This window comes from Simochromis diagramma, unplaced genomic scaffold, assembly GCF_900408965.1.
Source record: "Simochromis diagramma unplaced genomic scaffold, fSimDia1.1 OVJJ01000361.1, whole genome shotgun sequence".
Classification (NCBI taxonomy): Eukaryota; Metazoa; Chordata; class Actinopteri; order Cichliformes; family Cichlidae; genus Simochromis; species Simochromis diagramma.
This window is the reverse complement of record NW_024386860.1, coordinates 17,532,058-17,553,320: the sequence shown is the minus strand read 5'-3', so window position 1 is coordinate 17,553,320 and position 21,263 is coordinate 17,532,058. Positions and strand designations below refer to the sequence as shown.

The following is a 21,263-nucleotide window of genomic DNA, read 5'->3' as shown; positions in this document are numbered from 1 at the left end:
TTTTTTGAGTTACGTCTTGTTTCTGTGAGTCTGCATCTGGGTCCTCTCCTGCCAGCACACAGCCGCTCCTTGACACCCACCCCCTGCATGAGACTGTAGGAGCACTGTTACACTCACAGCATAGGAAGGAGCGCTACTGTAGGTCATTCTCAGCAGGTTATCTTACTCATCAGCTTGTTTGTTCACTGTGCATTTCACCAGAATCACACACACACACACACACACACACACACACACACACACACACACACACACACACACACACACACACACACACACACACACACACACATTCTTGTACAGAAAAAGTGAAAAAAGTGAAAAACAAAAATAATGTAAAAAGAATAATCAAATCACATCAATTGTAATTAATAGTTTACGTTTAATTTTAGTTATTAACTTAATTAACACAGTCCAAGCTAATGCTGATTATGTTCTTATCTTTGGGGGAGAGGTTGGTGGTGAGAGAGGCACTTCCAGCATGAAGATGTGTTCCACCTTCATGGAAACAATCTGAAACGCAGGATTCCTTCATAGATCCCATATCTTCTCAAAGCTACATAATCCACAGGGAAAACCCTGGGAGTCTTGAGAAGCTGCGTTTTATTTGCTCGCTATGTAACCCACAAATATGAGTATTTGCACGACCTCCATAAAGGGAACAAGTAGCTTTGAGAAGAACAGACTGTACGCAGTGAAGGAAGCCACCTGGCGGGACAAGATACTGACATCATCCTGGGAGGGCTGCACTCACATCATATAACCACTCACACTGTATAACCACGCTTGCACAACACACTTTCTAACCATATATAGTAATTTGTCTTAGTTAATACAGCAACGAGCTTTATGAATAGTCATGTGTGTAAACAATAAAAACGACCTGCAGGGGGGAAGCAAGTTGAAGTGGGTTGGAGATCAACTGCTTCCCTCTCGCGAGGGAAAACTTGAGCTGTGTGTGACCTCGTTCCTGAGTGAGTTTCTGTTTATCCAGCAGTATCAGGGGTAAAACTCTGACAGCGCTCTTCTGGACAGAGATCTCTAATGTTTTCCTGGGATCTGCTGGAGCCACTATGCCACCTGGGTGACGTCCCAGCTGGTATGGCTTCATATTTATGTCTCTCACTCCAAGTTACGGTTGGTTAGCATGGGAGAGGCAGCCTGGGACCCTCATTGGACAGAAACGCCCCGGTCTGGAGTCGACTCCCGTCACGTTCAAAGACATGTAGTGTATATTTATATATGTGTGTGTGTGTGTGTATATACACACTCATAAAAGTGATCAGCGATCAGAGTATCCTGTGTGTGCTCTCATTCACAAAGTTAGGCCTCTCTCTAAAATCATTATTAACGAGTTAACGAGGTTTAAGTGTCACTTTGATGTGAAATCTTTCATGTTCTAAATCCTCATGAAGCCTGATGATAAAACAGTTTCTAATCTGACTTTTTCTCTTTCTTTTCTCCTCAGACAAACAGTTTCCTCCACTGAGCCAGAGAGTGAGTAACGTCACATCAGTCGACTTCACACAGTTCAGCTTTGATTCAGTAGATGAAGACTGAAAATGATCTTCATCTTAAACACAAATCATACACATGAAATTCAAGCTGCAGCTTTGTCATGTACACATGAGTTTTATACATGATTGGTATAGAAATATTAAACCTTATTTACATTTTAAAAGCAGATTAAACTCAAGTCTTTCTGTTTATCAGTAAAGATGTGAGCAGTTAAAGCTCCCCTCTGTTTGTAAAATCAGGAGACTCACTGCAGTTTTTGTAGCTCAGTCTTTGACAGAGTTACAGTCAGGCAGTAAAACAGAGTCACAAACCTGTTCATGAAAATTAAATCCTTCAAAAAGAGGAAAAAATGAGCCAAGAAATAAAAAACCAATCCAAGCAGGTACCCACCGAGCACCAGATGTTCATGGAGGTTATTTTCTGCTCTACATCTGGTCGACCGGTCATGACCTTAAAAAGACGCAGCTTTATGTCTGAAGGTCAAAGGTCATCTTTTCAGGTTTTTAGAAAGAATTGGATTCAAACATGAATTTATTTTTAGCACACTAAAATGTTTCTGTTGATTAAAAATCAAACACACATTTGAATGGTGCATCGCTGTCATGTGACCTCTGTTTTTACCAGGTGGAAACGATGGAGTCTCTTATTGAGCTGCTTTTGGAGACACTGGCTGATCTGAGAGGCAGCGAGCTCAGAGACTTCATCGAGATCCTGAGAATAAAACATGGCTCAATGAGCCCCATGAGTCTGTCTGCGATGTTAGACCTGCAGGACCTGCAGTACGTGCAGGACGTGCAGGACGTGGTGTTTTTGATGGTGAGGACTTTTGGCCAACAGTCAGTGGAGAAGATCGTGGAGGTTTTAAAGGAGATGAAGAGGACTGATCTGGCTCAGAGGCTGACAGACAGCAGCTCAGAAGCTCAAAGTGAGATAAAGACAAAACATGTTAAAATGATAAAAGTGTTTCTGCTTCAGTTCATATTAGAAACAGTCAGATTTACAGAGCAAAGAGAGCATTGTTGACGAGCAGAAGATGATGTTCAGCAGGTTTAAATGTAACTTTTTTTTGTTGATCTCTGTGTATTTTTTTAAAGCTCGATTAGCTTTTATTAAACACTTATTTCCATTTTTGTTAATTTCTCTTTTTCCAGACAAACATCTGGATGAACATCTGTCTGCACTGATCCATAAAGTGAGTAACGTCTCATCTGTCTGACTCTGCAGAGTTCAGCTTTGATTCAACAAGATGCAGTTTGAAAATCATAATTTCATCATTTAGATTAAACAGTTGTCACAGAAATGTTTTTAGATTAAAAATCAAACATTATTAAAAAGTGTGTTTACATAAATACATCTTAATAAATAAGATAATAAAAGAAAACAAAGTGTTTCAGAGGAAACATTGAAAACATTCAAAGTTTAAAACAGCTACAAAAACATAAATCTGTAATTTTCTCAGTGAGGAAACATTTTTTCTTTATGAATGTTTGCTTTGAATGTTTCAGGTTGCAACAATGGCAGCTGTTACAGATCAGCTTCTAGAAACACTGGAGGATTTCAGTTATGAGGATCTCAAGGAGTTCAAGTTGTTCCTGGTGTTCACTTGGTTTCAGAAGAGTCTTCCACAAATTGATCTGAGAACTGACAGAAGAGGAATAGTGAATGATATGATTGATAAACTTGGTCATCAGTCTGTGGAGGTGATCAGGGAGGTTTTAACAGACATGCAGAGAACTGATCTGGTGCAGAGGCTGTCAGAGAGCAGCTCAGGACTCAAAGGTAAGAGGAAATAATCTGTCAGAGTGTCTGTAATAACTTTAATACATTTTATTTATTCATTAAAGTTTATTTAACCAGGAAAAAATAAACTTGTGACATTAAAAATCTGTTTTACAAGAGTGTCCTGGCCAAGAAGGACAGCTGTACAATAATCATAAGCTGCATAAATTAATAGACAAATCCAAACATCAGATATGGAGTGATTATTCTTAACTGTGTGTGGAAGGATTTTAAAGTACTTCCATACTATTTTAATCGCCCCTATTTTAATTTGGGGAGACCGTGGCTCAGGGAAGCGTTGGGAAGAGTATCTGTAACCTGTAGCTGGTTCGATCCCCGGGCTCTCTGTCCTGGTCGTTGTATCCTTGGGCAAGACACTTCACCTACTACCTACTGGTGTTGGCCAGAGGGGCCGATGGCGCGATATGGCAGCCTCGCTTCTGTCAGTCTGCCCCAGCGCAGCTGTGGCTACAACTGTAGCTGCCTCCACCAGTGTGTAAATGTGAGAGTGAATGAATAGTGGCATTGTAAAGCGCTTTGGGTGCCTTGAAAAGCGCTATATAAATCCAATCCATTATTATTATTAAATATAATATTACACCTTACAGTAAAAATTAATTTAAAGAATTAAATCAGAGAAACTCACAACAAGAACTGCATAATATAAACTTTATTATCATTTATAAATGAAAGAATGTTTCCTCTGATTTATTTTGGACAGACGTTGATAAATGAACACATTCAGGTTGTACAAACACAGTAAAATTAAACAGATTTGTTTTCATATTTCAATGTTTTAAAGTAAAAATATTCAGCTTATTGAATCAGTGACTTTCTTTAGTAAATGTTGTTTTAAAGCTCTTTGAACTTCTTTCCTTTGAAAATATTTTTCTTTGTTTTTTGCATTTTGAGCTCATTAATATCAGTCTTGTGTTGTAAATGGATCTTTATGTTAGCTTTGATTGAAACTCCACTATGGAGACAGACGACCTGTATGAGGTAAATGATTCAAAGTCTTTTCAGTGATTTCTCTGTGATTGTGTAACTATGGCCTCCTCCTGCCTTCAGTCAGCACAGCTGAAAGTGAAATATTAAAGCTTTTTATTGTCAGGACTCAGTGTTATACTCAGGATGAGCACACATAAAGGACACACACAGTGTCTGTGTCATGTAGTTACAGTTTGTATTCAATGTGTTGCAGCTGCAGGATCATCAGCTGAAGGATTTGATGTGGAGGAAACAGAGAAAGGTCAGTGTCCAGAAAACACATGAATCAATAAATACACTCATTGATATGAAGATGAAGAAGATGAAGAAGAAGAATTACTGAATGAAACAGAACTGGATCATTTCCTCACACGTTGATAGTTTCCCATCAAATATGACTTCATGTTAACAAGTTTAATGTTGTTATTAATCCAACTTACAAGGATCATCAGAATGAAATCAAAGCATCAGTTATTTCAAAGTGTCTGATTATTAACACTGATGTTAAATCAGTCATGAATGAAGCTTTTAATCTTTCTTTTCTGTCAGAGAAACACTCTGAGGATGAACGTTGGCCTGCACTGATCCACAAAGTGAGTCATGTCACATCTGTCTGACTTCAGATCATCCAGCTTTCATTTCATAAACACAGGATAGAAATCTTCAATAGAAACAAAGGATTTGATTTTGATTGGAAAAGTCAAAGTTTGATAAGTTGAGCGTGTGCAGTGAGGTAGGTCTGCAGCAGGTCAGAAAAGTCCTGAACTTGTTAACAGAAGCAGAATAATTGTTAATCAGCTGTTTGTGATCATTGTGACAAATATGACCAATGACATCATCACCTTATGTGATGGATGATGTCATCTAAACACATCTACATTTGTAAAGTGTTGATGAGAAAACAAACAAACCTGAAAGTGAGAAATGTCACATTTATCTCATGAACATTTTCTTTGAATTTTCCAGGTAGAAACGATGGAGTCTGTTATTGAGCTGCTGCTGGAAGCTCTGGATGGTCTCAATGAGCCGGAGCTCAGTGAGTTCAATAAGAACCTGCTACAAATTCATCATGACAAATATTACTCAGACTTCACATGGATGTGGTACATGAGGACAGACCTGCAGCACACAGTGTTTCTGATGGTGCAGACTTACGGCCAACAGTCAGTGGAGAAGACCATGGAGGTCTTAAAGGAGATGAAGAGGACTGATCTGGCTCAGAGGCTGTCAGACTGCAGCTCACTGCCTCGAAGTAAGACAACAAAATCCATCCATCCATCCATCCATCTTCATCCGCTTATCCGAGGTCGGGTCGCGGGGGTAGCAGCCTAAGCAAAGAGGTCCAGACCTCCCTCTCCCCAGCCACCTCCTCCAGCTTGTCCGGGGGAATACCAAGGCGTTCCCAGGCCAGCCGAGAGATATAATCTCTCCAGCGTGTCCTGGGTCTGCCCCGGGGCCTCCTCCCGGTGGGACATGCCTGGAACACCTCGCCCAGGAGGCGCCCAGGGGGCATCCTTGCCAGATGCCCGAACCACCTCAGCTGGCTCCTTTCGATGTGGAGCAGCAGCTGCTCTACTCTGAGCCCCTCCCGGATGGCCGAACTTCTCACCCTATCTCTAAGGGAGAGGCCAGCCACCCTTCGGAGGAAGCTCATTTCCGCCGCTTGTATCCGCGATCTCGTTCTTTCGGTCACTACCCACAGCTCGTGGCCATAGGTGAGGGTAGGGACGTAGATCGACCGGTAAATTGAGAGCTTCGCTTTTACACTCAGCTCCCTCTTCACCACGACTGACCGGTGCAGCGTCCGCATAACTGCAGCCGCAGCCCCAATCCGTCTGTCGATCTCCGGCTCCCTTCTCCCATCACTCGCGAACAAGACCCCGAGATACTTGAACTCCTCCACTTGGGGCAGGAACTCATCCCCGACCCGGAGTGGGCACTCCACCCTTTTCCGGCTGAGAACCATGGACTCAGATTTGGAGGTGCTGATCCTCATTCCCGCTGCGTCACACTCGGCTGCGAACCGTTCCAGTGCGAGCTGGAGGCCCTCACCCGATGAAGCCAACAGAACCACATCATCCGCAAAAATCAGAGATGAGATTCTGAGGCCACCAAAGCGAAAGCCCTCCGCCACTTGGCTGCGCCTAGAAATCCTGTCCATAAAAATTATGAACAGAACCGGAGACAAAGGGCAGCCCTGGCGGAGCCCATCACCCACCGGGAACGAGTCCGACTTATTGCCGGCAATGCGAACCAAGCTCTTGCAACGGTTGTATAGGGATTGAATGGCCCGTAGCAATGGGCCAGACACCCCATACTCCCGCAACACCTCCCACAGGACACCCTGAGGGACACGGTCGAATGCCTTCTCCAGGTCCACAAAACACATGTAGACTGGTTGGGCAAACTCCCATGCACCCTCAAGTATCCTCGAGAGGATAAAGAGCTGGTCCAGTGTTCCGCGACCAGGACGAAAACCGCATTGTTCCTCCTGTATCCGAGGTTCGACTAGCGGACGAACTCTCCTCTCCAGCACCCTGGCATAGACTTTCCCAGGGAGGCTGAGGAGTGTGATCCCCCTGTAGTTGGAACACACCCTCCGGTCCCCCTTCTTAAAGATGGGGACCACCACCCCGGTCTGCCAGTCCACAGGCACTGCCCCTGATCTCCACGCAACATTGCAGAGACGTGTCAACCAAGACAGCCCTACAACGTCCAGCGCCTTCAGGAACTCGGGGCGGACCTCATCAACACCAGGGGCTCTGCCACCAAGGAGTTGTTTAACTGCCTCAGTGACCTCGCCCCCGGAAATTGGCGGGTCATACCCCTCATCCCCAGACTCTGCTTCCTCCTCGGAAGACGTGTCAGTGGGATTAAGGAGGTCCTCGAAGTATTCCTTCCACCGCCCGACAATTTTCTCAGTCGACATCAACAGCGCTCCGCCAGCACTATACACAGCGCAGGTAGAGCACCGCTTTCCCCTCCTGAGACGCCTGACGGTTTGCCAGAATCTCTTCGAGGCAGTCCGAAAGTCTTTTTCCATGGCCTCTCCGAACTCCTCCCACACCCGAGTTTTTGCTTCAGCCACTGCCCGAGCCGCATTCCGCTTGGCCTGTCGATACCTGTCGGCTGCCTCCGGAGTCCCACAGGCTAACCAAGCCCGATAGGCCTCCTTCTTCAGCCTGGTGGCTCCCTTCACCTCTGGTGTCCACCATTTGGTTCGGGGATTACCACCACGGCAGGCACCAACCACCTTGCGGCCGCAGCTCAATGCAGCAGCTTCGGCAATGGAGACGCTGAACATGGTCCATTCGGACTCAATGTCCCCAGTCTCCCTCGGAATGCTGTTGAAGCTCTGCCGGAGGACAACAAAATCAAAACTCATTAAAGTCATAAAACTGTTTTCATGTCTCATAAACGTCTGACTAAAGTCTTCTTTGACTTTATAAATAATATTTGTAATAAAGACAAAAAACACATCTTTAAAACATATTTTATGGCTGTTCTGGAAAAATATACTTCAATAAATACATAAAAATGAGACCAGATTAAATCCAAATACTTTGTGAGGAGGAGTAAAAATGACTCCTTCATACTGTTTATTATTGCTGAGGAGGTTTCAGTGTAATTCTGCATATTGTCCATTTTTCCAAAGTCATATTTCCTGAATAATTGTCAGTTAGTTGTTAAATGTGTTTGTCATGAGTGACTTTGAGCACTTTTCTCCTCAGAGAAACACTCTGTGGATGAACGACGCTCTGCACTGATCCACAAAGTGAGTCATGTCACATCTCTGATTCAGTACAAGACAGCAGGCTGAAAGTCAGAGGACTAAAGTATCATCAGTTCTCATGTTGAGTCATTTTTCTCATGATTTCTGCTGGATGTTTGTGACAAACTGAAGCTTCATTCAGTTTGACTTCTTCAGCAGTAATTTTCTGCAACACTAATGTCAGGATGTCTTTACCACTGAGGATGAGCTGAGGAAGTGTCAGCATGTACATTTGTCCTGACTCTTCAACAGGACAGAGAAATCTGAAAACATCAAACACTTTCAGATTAAACAGGAAACTTTATTCTACTTACAAATATTAATAAAGAATGAAAGATAATGTGAAATCAGGGAAAGATTTTTGATGGATATATTTCAGTTTTTATCTGCACAGTGAGAGAAGAACTGCAGCCTGTAAAGAAAAAGTATTCAAACCCATAAAAGTGGATCACAGTTTTATATTTTCTTCATTTTTTTGATAAACGTACCGCAACTAGTAAATAGGCGCTTGTGTTTGGCTAAATAAATATGTGACCCCGTGATTGTGTTTATTGTTCCAGGCGGCAACAATGGCAGCTGTTAAACATCTGCTTTTAGAAACTTTGAATGATTTGAGTGATGAGGAGCTCAAGAAATTTAAGAGGATCCTGCAGACGATCATTCCTTGGAGGAATCGGTCATTCTTCTCAAACAGGTTGAGTCAGTCATCAACCAGAGCAGATGTAGTGAATCTGATGATGGATGAACTTGGTCATCAGTCTGTGGAGGTGACCAGAGAAGTTTTCATGCACATGAACAGAACTGATCTGGTGCAGAAGTTACCAGAGAGCAGCTCAGCATCCAGAGGTAAGACCAACATGCATGAGTGTAAACTCTGTGTCATCAACAGGTTTTTGTGTTGCTGGTGTCATGGTGGTGCAGTGGTTAGCACTGTGTCCTCACAGCATGAAGGTTGTGTGTTTGAGCCTCCTGGTTGGCTGGAACCTTTCTGTGTGGAGTTTGCATGTTCTCCCTGTGCCTGCATGCTTTTCCTCAGAGTGCTCTGGTTTCCAGTCCAAACACATGCTTGTTGGCTTTATTGCTGGTTCTAAATTAAATGTGGGTGTGAAAGGTTGTCTGTCTGTTTAAAACCTGAGGTGGACAGGTGTACCCTCTCTCATTATCACAGCTGGGAACCCCCAGTTACTTTGGTTGGACAGGATGGAGGGTTTCTTTGTTGGGTTCTTATGTCATTTTATTTAGTTTCACATGATTTTCTCTTTTAAATCATCTGTGTCGTCTGAAGGCTGATTCTACTTGGATGTGTGATGATGTTTGAATCCTCAGAGTTGATGGTAAATGTCTTTCCTCCTCAGAGAAACACTCTGTGGATGAACATGGAGCTGCACTGTTGAAGAGAGTGAGTGTGACTTTAACTCAGCTTTTACAAAATAATAGTTTTTAGTATTGATAGAAATGAAATAATGTTTTCTTATGAAACTTGAAGTTTTGCAGTTCATAAAGAGAGTGAAGTAAATATCAAAACCGCCAGCTGTCTCTTCAGTGATTATTCTAAAACATATAAATATTAATGAAGACATCTTTTTTTTAATTAATATTTGATATTTCTACTATAATTTGTCTGGAAATTAAATAAAGAGAATTATTTAAATTGTCCAACAGAGATATTATACAGTAACTTAATACATTATTTTGGTTTTACAGGAAAAAGAACAGGAAGCTGTTAGACAGATTCTCTTGGAAACACTGAATGAATTCAGTCAAAAGGATCTAAAGAAATTCAAGCAGTTGCTGCCGTTCACGTGCTTTAAGATGAGCCTGCCACGAATGAAGAGGTACTGGTATCCAAACAGGACAGAAGACACTTGTGTATGTGATGGTGGATGAACTTGGTCATCAGTCTGTGGAGGTGACCATGGAGGTTTTAACAGACATGAACAGACCTGATCTGATGCTGAGGCTGTCAGAGAGCAGCTCAGGTGAGACCAAACAAAGTTTAATAAACAGATTTTCATAATTTACAATAAACTTGTTTAAACAACTTCTAATCAACAAACATTAAAATAAACAGGAAACACAACAGACGTCCAAAAATAACTTTGCATAAATCATCAGAGCTGAATCCAACCTTTCTCTCTGTCTCTGTCTTGTTCTGACATCACTGGTGAGAATATTTGGATTCATCAGCTTTTGATCATCTTAGACGTCACTCAGCTGCACGTCCTGCTGAACATGTTGTTCTGATGTTGAAGCAGCACTGCACAGCATAAAGTGATCAAACAGCAAACATGTGGACAGTTAGAGGATGATTTTATATGTCAGCATAACATCATTCATTTGAATTCTTTGTGTCTCAACAAGGACGAAAAACTGAAAGAAGTTCAGAGCTTGAAGGTTGTCAGAGCCTGACGGTAATCCCTTCCATTCATCCATTTATTGCTAAAGTTTCTTTCTTTATAAAGATGTGTACTTATTGACTAAAGAGACTGTCCTCTGCAGCAGGACTGCAGTGATTGGACTAAACTTGAACCTGAGGTGAACAGTACAGATGCAGACGAGGCTCCAACTTACAGGTAAATCAACTTCCTGAATGCTGCAGCACAGCAAACTGGAACTACAGGAAACAGTTCAGCTTTGGATTTATTCCCAGAGGAAATTCTTCATTTTGCATCTGATTCACACGACTACTCTCTGTGTTTCCATTCACTCTGTTGTTCCTTCATGAGTGTGTATTTAATTCCTGTTTCAGCCTTCAGTCTGCAGCAGGACACTTTGAATGCAGAGTCTCGGGCTTGCGCTGGGTCTGTAAGGGAAAGACCAGCTTTCAGTACCAGTTTAGATCTTGGGAGGGACACATGGAGAGGATGGAGAGCAGACAATACATGCCTGCAGGTCCTCTGATGGACGTCACAGTCACTGCTGGGAAGTTAAATGAAGTTCACCTGCCACACTGGATCTGCATCGGTAAGAGGACATGAAGGAAGACTTTCAGATGTTGGACATTTCTGACAGTGAGCGCACAAACTGTTATAAACTGTTCTTCTCACCATGTTTGTGTTGTTGTGTTCTCCTGCAGATGACATCCCTGACATATTGGACACGTTTGCAGTCCTTCACATAGATGACTGTGGAGATGTTGTGGAAAAAGTGTCTGAGGTCACACCAACACATGTCAAGTTAACTGAACCGATTTTCTCTCCGAGAGCGGTCCTGATGAAACTCGGCGTTCCTGTGAAAATCGGCTGCAACGTGTTGATCTATCAGACCAACACAGCTTTCCTCACACTGCATGTTTATCTGATCCCACGTGATCCTGGGCTACAGCAGGTTATTACATGTTTCACAGTATAATAGGCAGAATTCAGGAGAATGAATAAATTAATATATAAAACTGGCTAATGTGTTACATGGCTTTTTAGTATCTTTGCACTTTATTCTTCACAGGTAATGAAGCAGAGGGAAGTGCCCCATGGATACAAAGCTATCCTGAAGCCAGATCCAGAGAAGTCCTTGAAAATTCTTGATCGTTTCACACTAACAGCAGATGTGGATGGTGCAGAAATCTGTCCTCAAGTATGGTTTGAAATGCTTTAATTTCTTTCCAAATACATATTTGCATAATAGGCTGAGAATAAATAGTCCAGCTGTCGTCGGCAGCCTTCATGCATTTTACTGAGCAAAGAAAGGATTCAGTAAATATTCAATAAGAAGAGCTGATCTGGAAGAAGTGAACATGATTTACTGAGATAGAAAAATGAACTAATCTATTTGGTGATTTAACGCTGATGAACCTTGATTGCAGTGTTAGGATTTAGGACAGGACCCCCCAAAACAGTAAGAGCAATCTTACTGTGGCAGGGAAGTTTGACTTTATAGACTGAAAACAGTATTGTTAGCTCAAGCAGGACCAAAGCACAGAAAATAAGTGTAATATATTATAATAAATAGGATGTACTAAGTGATCGTAACAAAAAGAAGGTTGGGAAGGGTAGGGAGAGGGAAAAGCAAGCACAATAGAGACCGAGCCTACATCAGAGGCTGGAGTCCTGGATGGTGAATGGAGAGCAGACAGAAGAGATTGAAGTCTGATGAAGCTCAGAGAGTGAAACTCTTGTTAACAGGAGCAGAAACATGACAAAAGATACAAAAGGCTTTGATACACCACCAGCTCTATGCTGACTTACCAGGACTTTTGAACATTTGAGTGACTTTGAACCAGGAAAAGAAAAAACATGAATGATGAGAGAAAACATGGATACAGGATGATGCTGGAACTGGATCAGATGCATGAACCATAGGCCGGTGCAGACCAGCAGTCCATTTGTGGACGAGAGAAGGTGGAAAGCTTTGAGAACCTGCTGAAGCTGCAGCTTTTGAAATATCACTGTGGAGTAGTAAAGGCAGAAATAGTAACTTACAAATATCCATACCATACCTCTCTCTTTCCCGTTGCTCTTTCTTTCTTTAACAGGATTTAAAGCTCAGATATCCAAGTGGAAAGCCAAATTTCTTTGAAGTTTACACTGAAAATCCAGATGGAAACTTCCACCTTAAACTCGCATCAAAAAAAGATCTTCAGCCAGTATGGACCTGTACAGTTCGAAAAGGTTAACTTTACATTTTCAAATTTATCATCACTTTAATGACTTAAATGAGTACAATTACATGTTAGCTCAACATTGTCAGTAAGCTATATGTAGCAGCAATCTTCGGTCCTTCTTTGCCGCTTCTGCAGGACGTACGTTTCTGACTCGTCCTTTTCTAAGATAGCTTGTGTCTTATTCTGTAGGAAGAAACAAGGCGAATGTAAAACAGGAAACATGTTATTTATTCCACACAACACCCAAAACTACAGAGCAGATATCTCTGGTTGGAGCCCCGTTGACATTTTCCTGATATTATGCCTAAAACAGCTATAAACAGTGACGGTCAGAAAAGTGTTGCTTACTTGTCTAACCTTTCATCACCACACGGTGGCCCAATGCACACCGTTTTATTACACCTACCAACAACACAATAGAACAAAGCGGGATGAATTTATAGAGCGTAATATATTAAATTACAACATAAAATATTGAAGATTAAAATGAGAAACAACACAAATTAAAGATCATAACAAAATTGGATTGGAGTAAAGTTTCTTTAAAATTTTATGTTTATACGTTTTATGTTCCTTGGTTATTTTCAGCCGAATACCAAAGCACTGATCAAGCACAAGGTAAGATATTTCAGATTATTTGTATAATAACTGCATTTAACATTTTACAGTAGTGAGTTTTCTTTGGTTTAAATTTCACAAGTTTACCAGAATTTGTTGTTAATCCAGAGACGTTGCTCATCCATGCCATAGCCCAAATGTAGCGCTTATTGACTCCACTGTTAATTGTTGGTCGTATTTCATACTGCTGCAACTTGTGCCTGAGGAGGAGAGGACTTCATTTAGAATTCTGAGAATTTAAATCAGGGGTGCACACACTTTTTCAGCATGCGAGCGACTTATGAAATGACCAAGTCAGAATGATTGACCTACTATGAAAATGCAAAACATATATTTATTTATAAACATATGGAGCATTCATTCATGCATGTTGCATAACTGTATGAACCCATATTACACAACACAACTGTACATTTTTTGATATTACCTTATTCTGATGACTTGCACTGAATGGAATCAACCAGGGATGCACAGTCCAGACGGTAGCTGCTGATAGTCAGCCTCAAGTACACTTTCAAATAATCATCAGTCATGGTGGAACGGTATTTGGACTTAATAATCTTCTGGGAAAAGGCTGACTCACATGAATAAGTGCAGCTGCAGTCAAGGAGGTAACACATTTCCTAATGTTGGGGTACTTTTCCTCTGCAAGTTCCAGAACTGTCCGTTAGCCCTGGACTTAAACTCAGCTTAGTGTCAAAATCTCATCCTCTATTTCAGAAAAGTTCCGGTGAAACAGTGTATAATTCACCTGTTTTTCTTCATTGGTTTATTCGAAGACTTCTCTCCTAAGCCACTGTGAAAGCTACACACCATTAACAAAATAAAAACTCAATGTAAGACACAGCACCTAAAATAACACTGTACAACAAAACAAAGATAAAATCAATAAATACCTCGTTGGCTGCATGCTGCAAAAAGGGAATTAGTCACCATTCTTCTGAAGTTTCCTTATAAGTGTGTATTTAAAGCCCATTCCACTAATAAAGAGCATTACGGGCTCATTCTTGCTACCTGCTTGCAGGTGTTTTCTTAGGCTTCCAACAAGGAGACAACAAGACTTGTAAGCAGGCTTGACCTTAAAAATAAAAGCACAATAAGTTTAACTACATAAAATAACATAAATAATGTAAAGCTTAAACAATTTACAACGATGACATGGACCTTGAGAAGATAAAGAAATAATTCAAATGATATAAACAATATCATCATGCCAACAACTACACAGTGTTTCAAATTTTGATGCGAGTGAATCAACCTCTGCATCTTCCCAAAAAGGGCAGCATGTGAATGTATCGACTGCATCCATTATCTCTTTCATGTGGAGCAATTTTGCGCATAACGCTTGTTGGTGTATTATGCAGCGGTAATTGAGGAAATCCGGAATAACATTGTCCTCCCTGCACCTGGCAGTGAATCCATTTAAGTGGCAAACCATCCGTGGTGATGGACACCAATTTGTATACTGGGAGCCTGGTTTTCCCAATAAATTTATTGAAAGACTGAAAAATGTTTCAGTTTGCTGGCATAATGAAAGTTAAAAAGTTTGAACATTTGTTAAGAAATTAAAAACTTTCCTTGTTATTTTTAACAGCTGCAGGATCCTCAGTGGGAGCAGCTGCTGTCAGCTCTCAGTCGGCTGGTAGGTTCATCAATATTAACTGAGTTTTATATAATGAAACACAGAAAACTGATCAATACTAACTGTGCTTATGTTCCCCAATGACTAAGATGTTGCTTTAAATTTTAGAGATGATTAAATTGAAACTGAAGCTTTGTCCTGTATGGCATGACCCTGACCTTTGACCTTGAGGTATTACATACTAAGATGGTGTATTTAATCATCTTCACCCATGTGATTGGAGCAGAATTGGCTGAAAACTTTGGCTTCTATAAGCTGTTAAAACTTTATGGCATCATTGTGAACTGAAAAAATACAAAGTGTGTTGCACATCTCCTTCCATGCCGCTCACATGTCGTATTACTGGATATGGATTTTTGTTTTTTTACTTGATTATGGTTTGACCTTAACCTTTTGGTGTAAATTTGATGCTTCTTTTCTCTGCTTGCATCTGAGTGTTATCCTCTTGTTTACTCTTAATATCTGACATTTTTATTGTCCTCTTGGATTATTTCAAACATTATAAAGATGCACAGCACACTGAGAATCCATAGCATAGAGCGCAAACATGACATCAATTTACCTGCTGATTGCAGCGAACAAACATTTCCACAGAGGGCGTTGGCATGTTTTAATTAGCGATCCTATTATGCACCAATTTAGTACATCCAAACTCAGTTCATCAGTCTTTGTAGTGAAATAATGTCTTTAAACTCCAGTAGCGTCACCGTTTTCCTTTACGGCTTAAACAATATTATCACTCACCAGCTTTGATGAACGAGTGACATGTTGATCCAGGCCTCAACATCAAATCTGTCGGGAGTACTCACAGACGATCCAGTAACTTTTATTCGAGTTCGACGGTGATCCTTGAAATCCATATATCCAACATATCCATTAATGAAAGATTATTCCTTTGTCCACGGGCGGGTTTTTTACTTTTTATAGTAGCAATTCCTTTTGTTTGACAAACCAAACATCCCACAATTAAAAGTCCACAAGCCACTGCTGCACTGAGATACTATTCCGTACGCAGGCAAAAGAAGTCCACTGTCCAAACTTGAAAGTTGTGTTTTTATGGTTTATTTTATCCAGTTTGGCAAAAACAAGATCCATTTTTTGTTACTTCCTGCTGCTTCTCCTGCTCTGGTAAAAAAACATAGGCCCACCCCAGTGCATGCTGGTCCTATACCAGTCTCTTTATTTATAGAAACAAAATGGCCCTACAGCTCTTACTGCCTAATTTAACAAACATCAAACAAACAAAACACTGAAACAAATATTAACCTACAAATAAACTTGTAAATAAACCCCAAAATATAAATAAACTAACAACAAACTTTAACAAATTTCCAAATAATAAAAAATAAGAACAAATAGCTCCAACAAAAGCTTTGGGGTCTGTTTTACTGTAGAGTATTACCCTAGTAGTAATCACCAGAAATCAGTTTAAGCTGCTGGTGGGGAGACTCGCCTCCCTGTAACTGCCTTTGTCTGTGTGCCTGCCCTTCTGTCTCTAGCAATATAACTAACTGACGAGCCCAACAAATGACATTATCACTAGTGCAATCATTAAAAAGTACAAATGTTGGAAAGCAGAGGAACTACAGTCTGTGTTTCCATTAGACATTTTTATTAGTTTGCTGTTATCATGGCAGATAATCAGACCAATTAATTTATTGAAGTAAATTTTCCTCAAAAACTTTAGAGCAACCTTTTATTGATATTATAAATGAATGATTTTCTTCTTCTTCTTTTTTTTTAGTAGACCAGAGTTTAGTGGAATATTCGTTGGTGTAGTTGTTTAATTGTTTTAATTTGGTGGCACTGAGTCTCTAATGTTTCAGTTTGCTAGCATAATGAAAGTTAAAAAGTTTGAACATTTGTTAAGAAATTAAAAACTTTCCTTGTTATTTTTAACAGCTGCAGGATCCTCAGTGGGAGCAGCTGCTGTCAGCTCTCTGTCGGCTGGTAGGTTCATCAATATTACCTGTTCTGTGGTTTTATATAATGTGACACATAGAACGCTGATGAATCCTAGTGAACAGTCAATCACACCTTTTTTCCCGCCACAATTTTACTTTTTGTTAGCTTACATACTTTGTTCTGTCTTCAAGTTTTCATTCTAAAGGAGGAGCTCTCAGTCTCTCAGCTCTCGGTGGCAGCGAGTCACTAAACTCAATCCTGCTTATATTTGTTTCTTTACAGAGATAAATATAATATTCATGTGTTCAGCCCTCTGTGAATCACTTCCTTATCATGCTGGAGGGGTTTGTGAGTCCCAGGCTTTTTCCTGAACAGCTGATTCCCTCCAACAGAGTGATGATGGTTGTGTTGTCTTCTAACTTCATGAAGATTAACAATCTGAACAGCAGCCTGTTTGACAGGAAGTCCAGTATCCAGTTGCACGATGTGTTCCTGAAGACCAGAGTGACGAGTCTGCCAGTCAGCTTCACAAACAGCCTGCTGAGAGAGAGTTTGTTATATTTCAGATGTATGAAAAGAGAGTGCAGGGCAGTGAAGACGACATCATCTGTGGCTGTATTCAGCTAATGACAGTTATTATTAAAGCTAACGCCTACTGGTAGATCAGCCCAGTAAATACGGTTTTTCTGTATTTTTACTGGTTCATCTGTTTCACGTTCAGATGAATCCCAAAGAAGTGGTAAAGTACAAGCTAAGATGTTTCACATGATTTGTGTATAAAAAGAACTGCACTTTGTGTTTGGCTGTGGTGGGTTCCCTTTGGTTGCTGACCTCATATTTGAAGTACTGCAAAATGCCAGGGAATGAATGAATAAGCTCTTATTCAACAATGGCACCAACCAGCTTATCCAAATCTACTGATGCTGTTGACTGGACTGTCAAAATGCATAAATCGAGTCAGTTCTATTTTTACCACCAGTTTTTAGCACCAGTTAACGAATGTTTTTAGATGTTAAAGAATTCAACAGAACTTGTGGTAAAATACCAAATATAGAACTGAACCACATAGTGCCATTTTCTGTATGAAGCTGCTGGCTCTGTGGACATGAGGACGATCAGTTTGAGATATTCTCAGATATCTGTTGTTTGCAGCACTGAACTGGTGTCCCTGACTTGACTGAAGACAGGCGGGATAGAGTTTTATACTTAATGGGGACGATGTTCAGGAAACTGGAAGTGTCAGCAGGTGTTCTAAGGAGCTCGGAAAGAAAAGCGTCTGGACGTCTTTCAGTTTCTTGAAGACGTTTCAGAAGCTTCTTCAGTTCTAAGAGCGACTGGTGGAGCGTCCCAGATTTTAAGCCCTATGGGAGTGTCCCCAAAAGGGTCGTGGACCCCCTATTGATCCTCTGCCTAATCACATGAGCAGTACTAGAAAAATTACCATTCCTGGTGCAACTCTGTAAGCCTTAGTCTTCTGCAAGAACAACACATTTCACATCTGTCTGTGGCTGTTTTATCATGTCATCAATACTTGCATGCAATGTGGCAGCTGTTGGAGCGATGTGATATAAAACTCTACAGAAAGATCCACAGTAAACACTGGAGTGGAGTTTGAATCTGAGGCTCAAGAAGATGAGGAGCAAGACAGTGCACTGCAGTGTTCACACTGTGTACACTTCTCTGTCTCGCTCACCTTCCTGTGAACTCATCAAAATAATGCAGAGCAACAAAAACTGCAACCTGGGCCAGTCCTTATTAAGGGTTACTTACTGTGGACCACATCTCAGAGTGTTCATATTTAATATCGCTGATGCTGGGATTCTTATATTTACATAACACAATAATATCAGCTGGACAGGAAATGTTTGAAAGGCTGCCTGAATCATTAAAGAAGGGTCTGATGTGATCAGCACCTGGATGTGAGCTGATTGTCAGCAACGTTTCCTTCACTTTGTCTGGAGTCAGTCTTGGCTGTTGGATCATAGAGAGTGATGGATTCAGGATTTGCTGATTGGGCATTTTGTGACAGAGAAAAGTTGTTTCATTTATTATGTATCATGTATTTATTTTATTACAAAACTTTACAAGTAAAGATAATCTCATTTTTATGTCCTTTCTCAGAGGAAAACACTGTGGACAAACATCTGTCTGCACAGATGCAGAAAGTAAGTAGAACCAAATGATTCTGTCCTCACACCACAGCTTCACTTAATTCATTACTTATACCTGTTATTAAAAATGATCACGTGTGATGGTTTTGTTTACTTATTGATCAGTTATCCTCTAAGAAGGTTATTATTAAATCACTTTGTTTGTTCTCAGGCATTAACAGTCCACTCAGACAGAGAGAAGCTTTTGGGAATGTTGGAAGATCTGAAAAAGGAGGAGCTTGAAAAGTTCAAGTGGTTCCTGCGGGACCGTGATGTTTTGGTGGAGCTCCAACCCATCCCAGAGAGCCGACTGGAGAAGGCCAGCACCTGTGAGCTGGTGGACCTGATGGTGCAGACCTACACAGAAAAGTCTGTGGAGGTGACCAAGAAGGTTTTAAAGAAAATTAACAGGAATGATCTGGTGCAGAAGTTATCAGACAGCAGCTCATGATGCAAAGGTAACAATCAAAATGGCGTCATTGATTTTATGAATATTTTACTTAATCCAAAATACTTTTGTATAGTTAGATTTGTAGCTTCTGAATTTATTTTCAGTGCGCTACATGATTGTAGTATGGAAAGTTTGTTTCTAGCAGCGCAGTTTGTAGAAAGACGGCATTTGTTGTGCTTTTCTTTGTTTTCATTTATACACTTTCAAATTTACGATAATGAGATCATCATGTTTACAGATACTCACTGTGAGGCAAACACTCAGGTTTATGTGGTTTTTTTAACTTCTGTAATGTGTGATGTCATTGAGGGGGGATATCCTAATATTGGTGGTCTCCAGTTCTGGTCCTTATCACAGAAGCTCCACCCACTTGTCCCTCAAACCTTCTGCTTGTGGGGAACAGCCAGTAAGAACAAAGTTGCCTTAAAGGGAGAGGAGTAAAAAAGAAGCTTGTTTCAGAGAGGATGAGGAGCTACAACCAAACCAAGTATAAGACAAATGAGGATGATTTTGAACTGTGACTCAGACAAAGCTACTCGAGTACAGTCCAAAATTAAAAATATTAACCTGAAAATGAGCATTATATGTATAATTACATACAAAAATATCATGAACAGCTTTATGATTCTCATTTTGTTGAAGACGATAAATCCATATCACAGTACAAATGTGCCACATAAAGAAAAGTCTTCCAGAATAATTTTACATTAACACCATATGAACTCTGTTATCTTCTGTCTTTTGTTCTTGTGGTCGATGCTCAGTCTGGTTTGGAGTGAAGCCTGAATGAGAAAAGTTTCCAAGGTTAGAAGTTACTGAGGAACATCATGACCTGGATCTGTTACTGCCATGTTTCTCACATTTTAAGAAGTTTTGACGACTGCTTTGAAGATAAACTGGAGGATTTTATACTTTTTAATCTTTAATATCCTGCTTTAATCATTGTTTTGTGTTTGGTTTTTTTTTAATTCCCTTTTAAGCACGTCACTAAACATTTTATATTGGCTTTCTACTAAATATAGCCACATAAATACAATTGTTCTTTATCAATAAAATATTTTTTCGGATACATCAGGGAGCAACATTGGTGTCTATTAACTATTTACTGTCAGAAACTCGTTCATTGTTTAAAATTTTAAAATCTGTAAAAACACGTCTTTCATGTTTATACGCACGGTGAAACTTTTGCTGGAATGAAGCGGCCTAAAAACAATGAAACAATGTACAATGAAGATCACTCAGTAAGATGATTACTGTGCTTTTGTATTTTAAGAGATGGGATGTTCAGGTCAGTCTTTATTTTCCTACAGGATCATTTTGATTTGCAGCATCAGTCAGTAAAACTGAAATATCACAAAATGAGAAGATCAACACATAAATAACAGTAAGAATGAGGAATAGTTAAATGAATGACTAAAAGTGCATTAAAATGATGGAAGCAGTCAATAAGAAACGTTACAAACATCAGAAATGTCAGACCGGGATCGGACGGCTTTATTTACACAGAACTGGATGTTTCCTGACTCTGAGGACTTTATTCGTCTAAGGAAGAAACTCAGACTGTTCCTAAATGTGTCCTTATATTTCTACTTGTACGTACAAATTTTTATATGGTGTAATTGCTATTAAAGACTCCTTTTGACCCTTGTTTTCTGGTTCGTTCGTTCATTTAAACTCCAGCCTTTCTGGAGCGTTCAGTTCTACAAAGGCTGATCAGCGTCGACTCCATCAACTCCATTTTAATCCAGCAGCACGAAGAACAAGTGTCAGTGAGGTTTATCTTAATCATTTAACCCAGTTTACATTTTCCACCCATCCATTATCCTTATTAGCCTATCCCA

General features: G+C 40.4%; 1 protein-coding gene across 3 annotated transcripts in view; it reads left to right on the top strand.

Annotated features, from left to right (window-relative positions):
• The window catches only part of LOC120733129, a 63,632-nt gene that overhangs the window by 6,589 nt on the left and 35,780 nt on the right, over positions 1-21,263 (top strand). For 2 of the 3 annotated variants that reach the window (XM_040031173.1, XM_040031171.1), the window contains exon 1: positions 9,813-10,035. In XM_040031173.1, coding sequence (XP_039887107.1) covers positions 9,933-10,035 — 103 coding nt within the window. In that variant the 5' untranslated portion in view covers positions 9,813-9,932. Of the gene's footprint in view, positions 1-1,468; positions 1,498-2,142; positions 2,444-2,669; positions 2,711-3,023; positions 3,298-4,498; positions 4,547-4,833; positions 4,878-5,250; positions 5,537-8,015; positions 8,060-8,616; positions 8,903-9,812; positions 10,036-21,263 lie in introns of those variants that run through there. The other variant, XM_040031170.1, reaches the window with a different exon arrangement.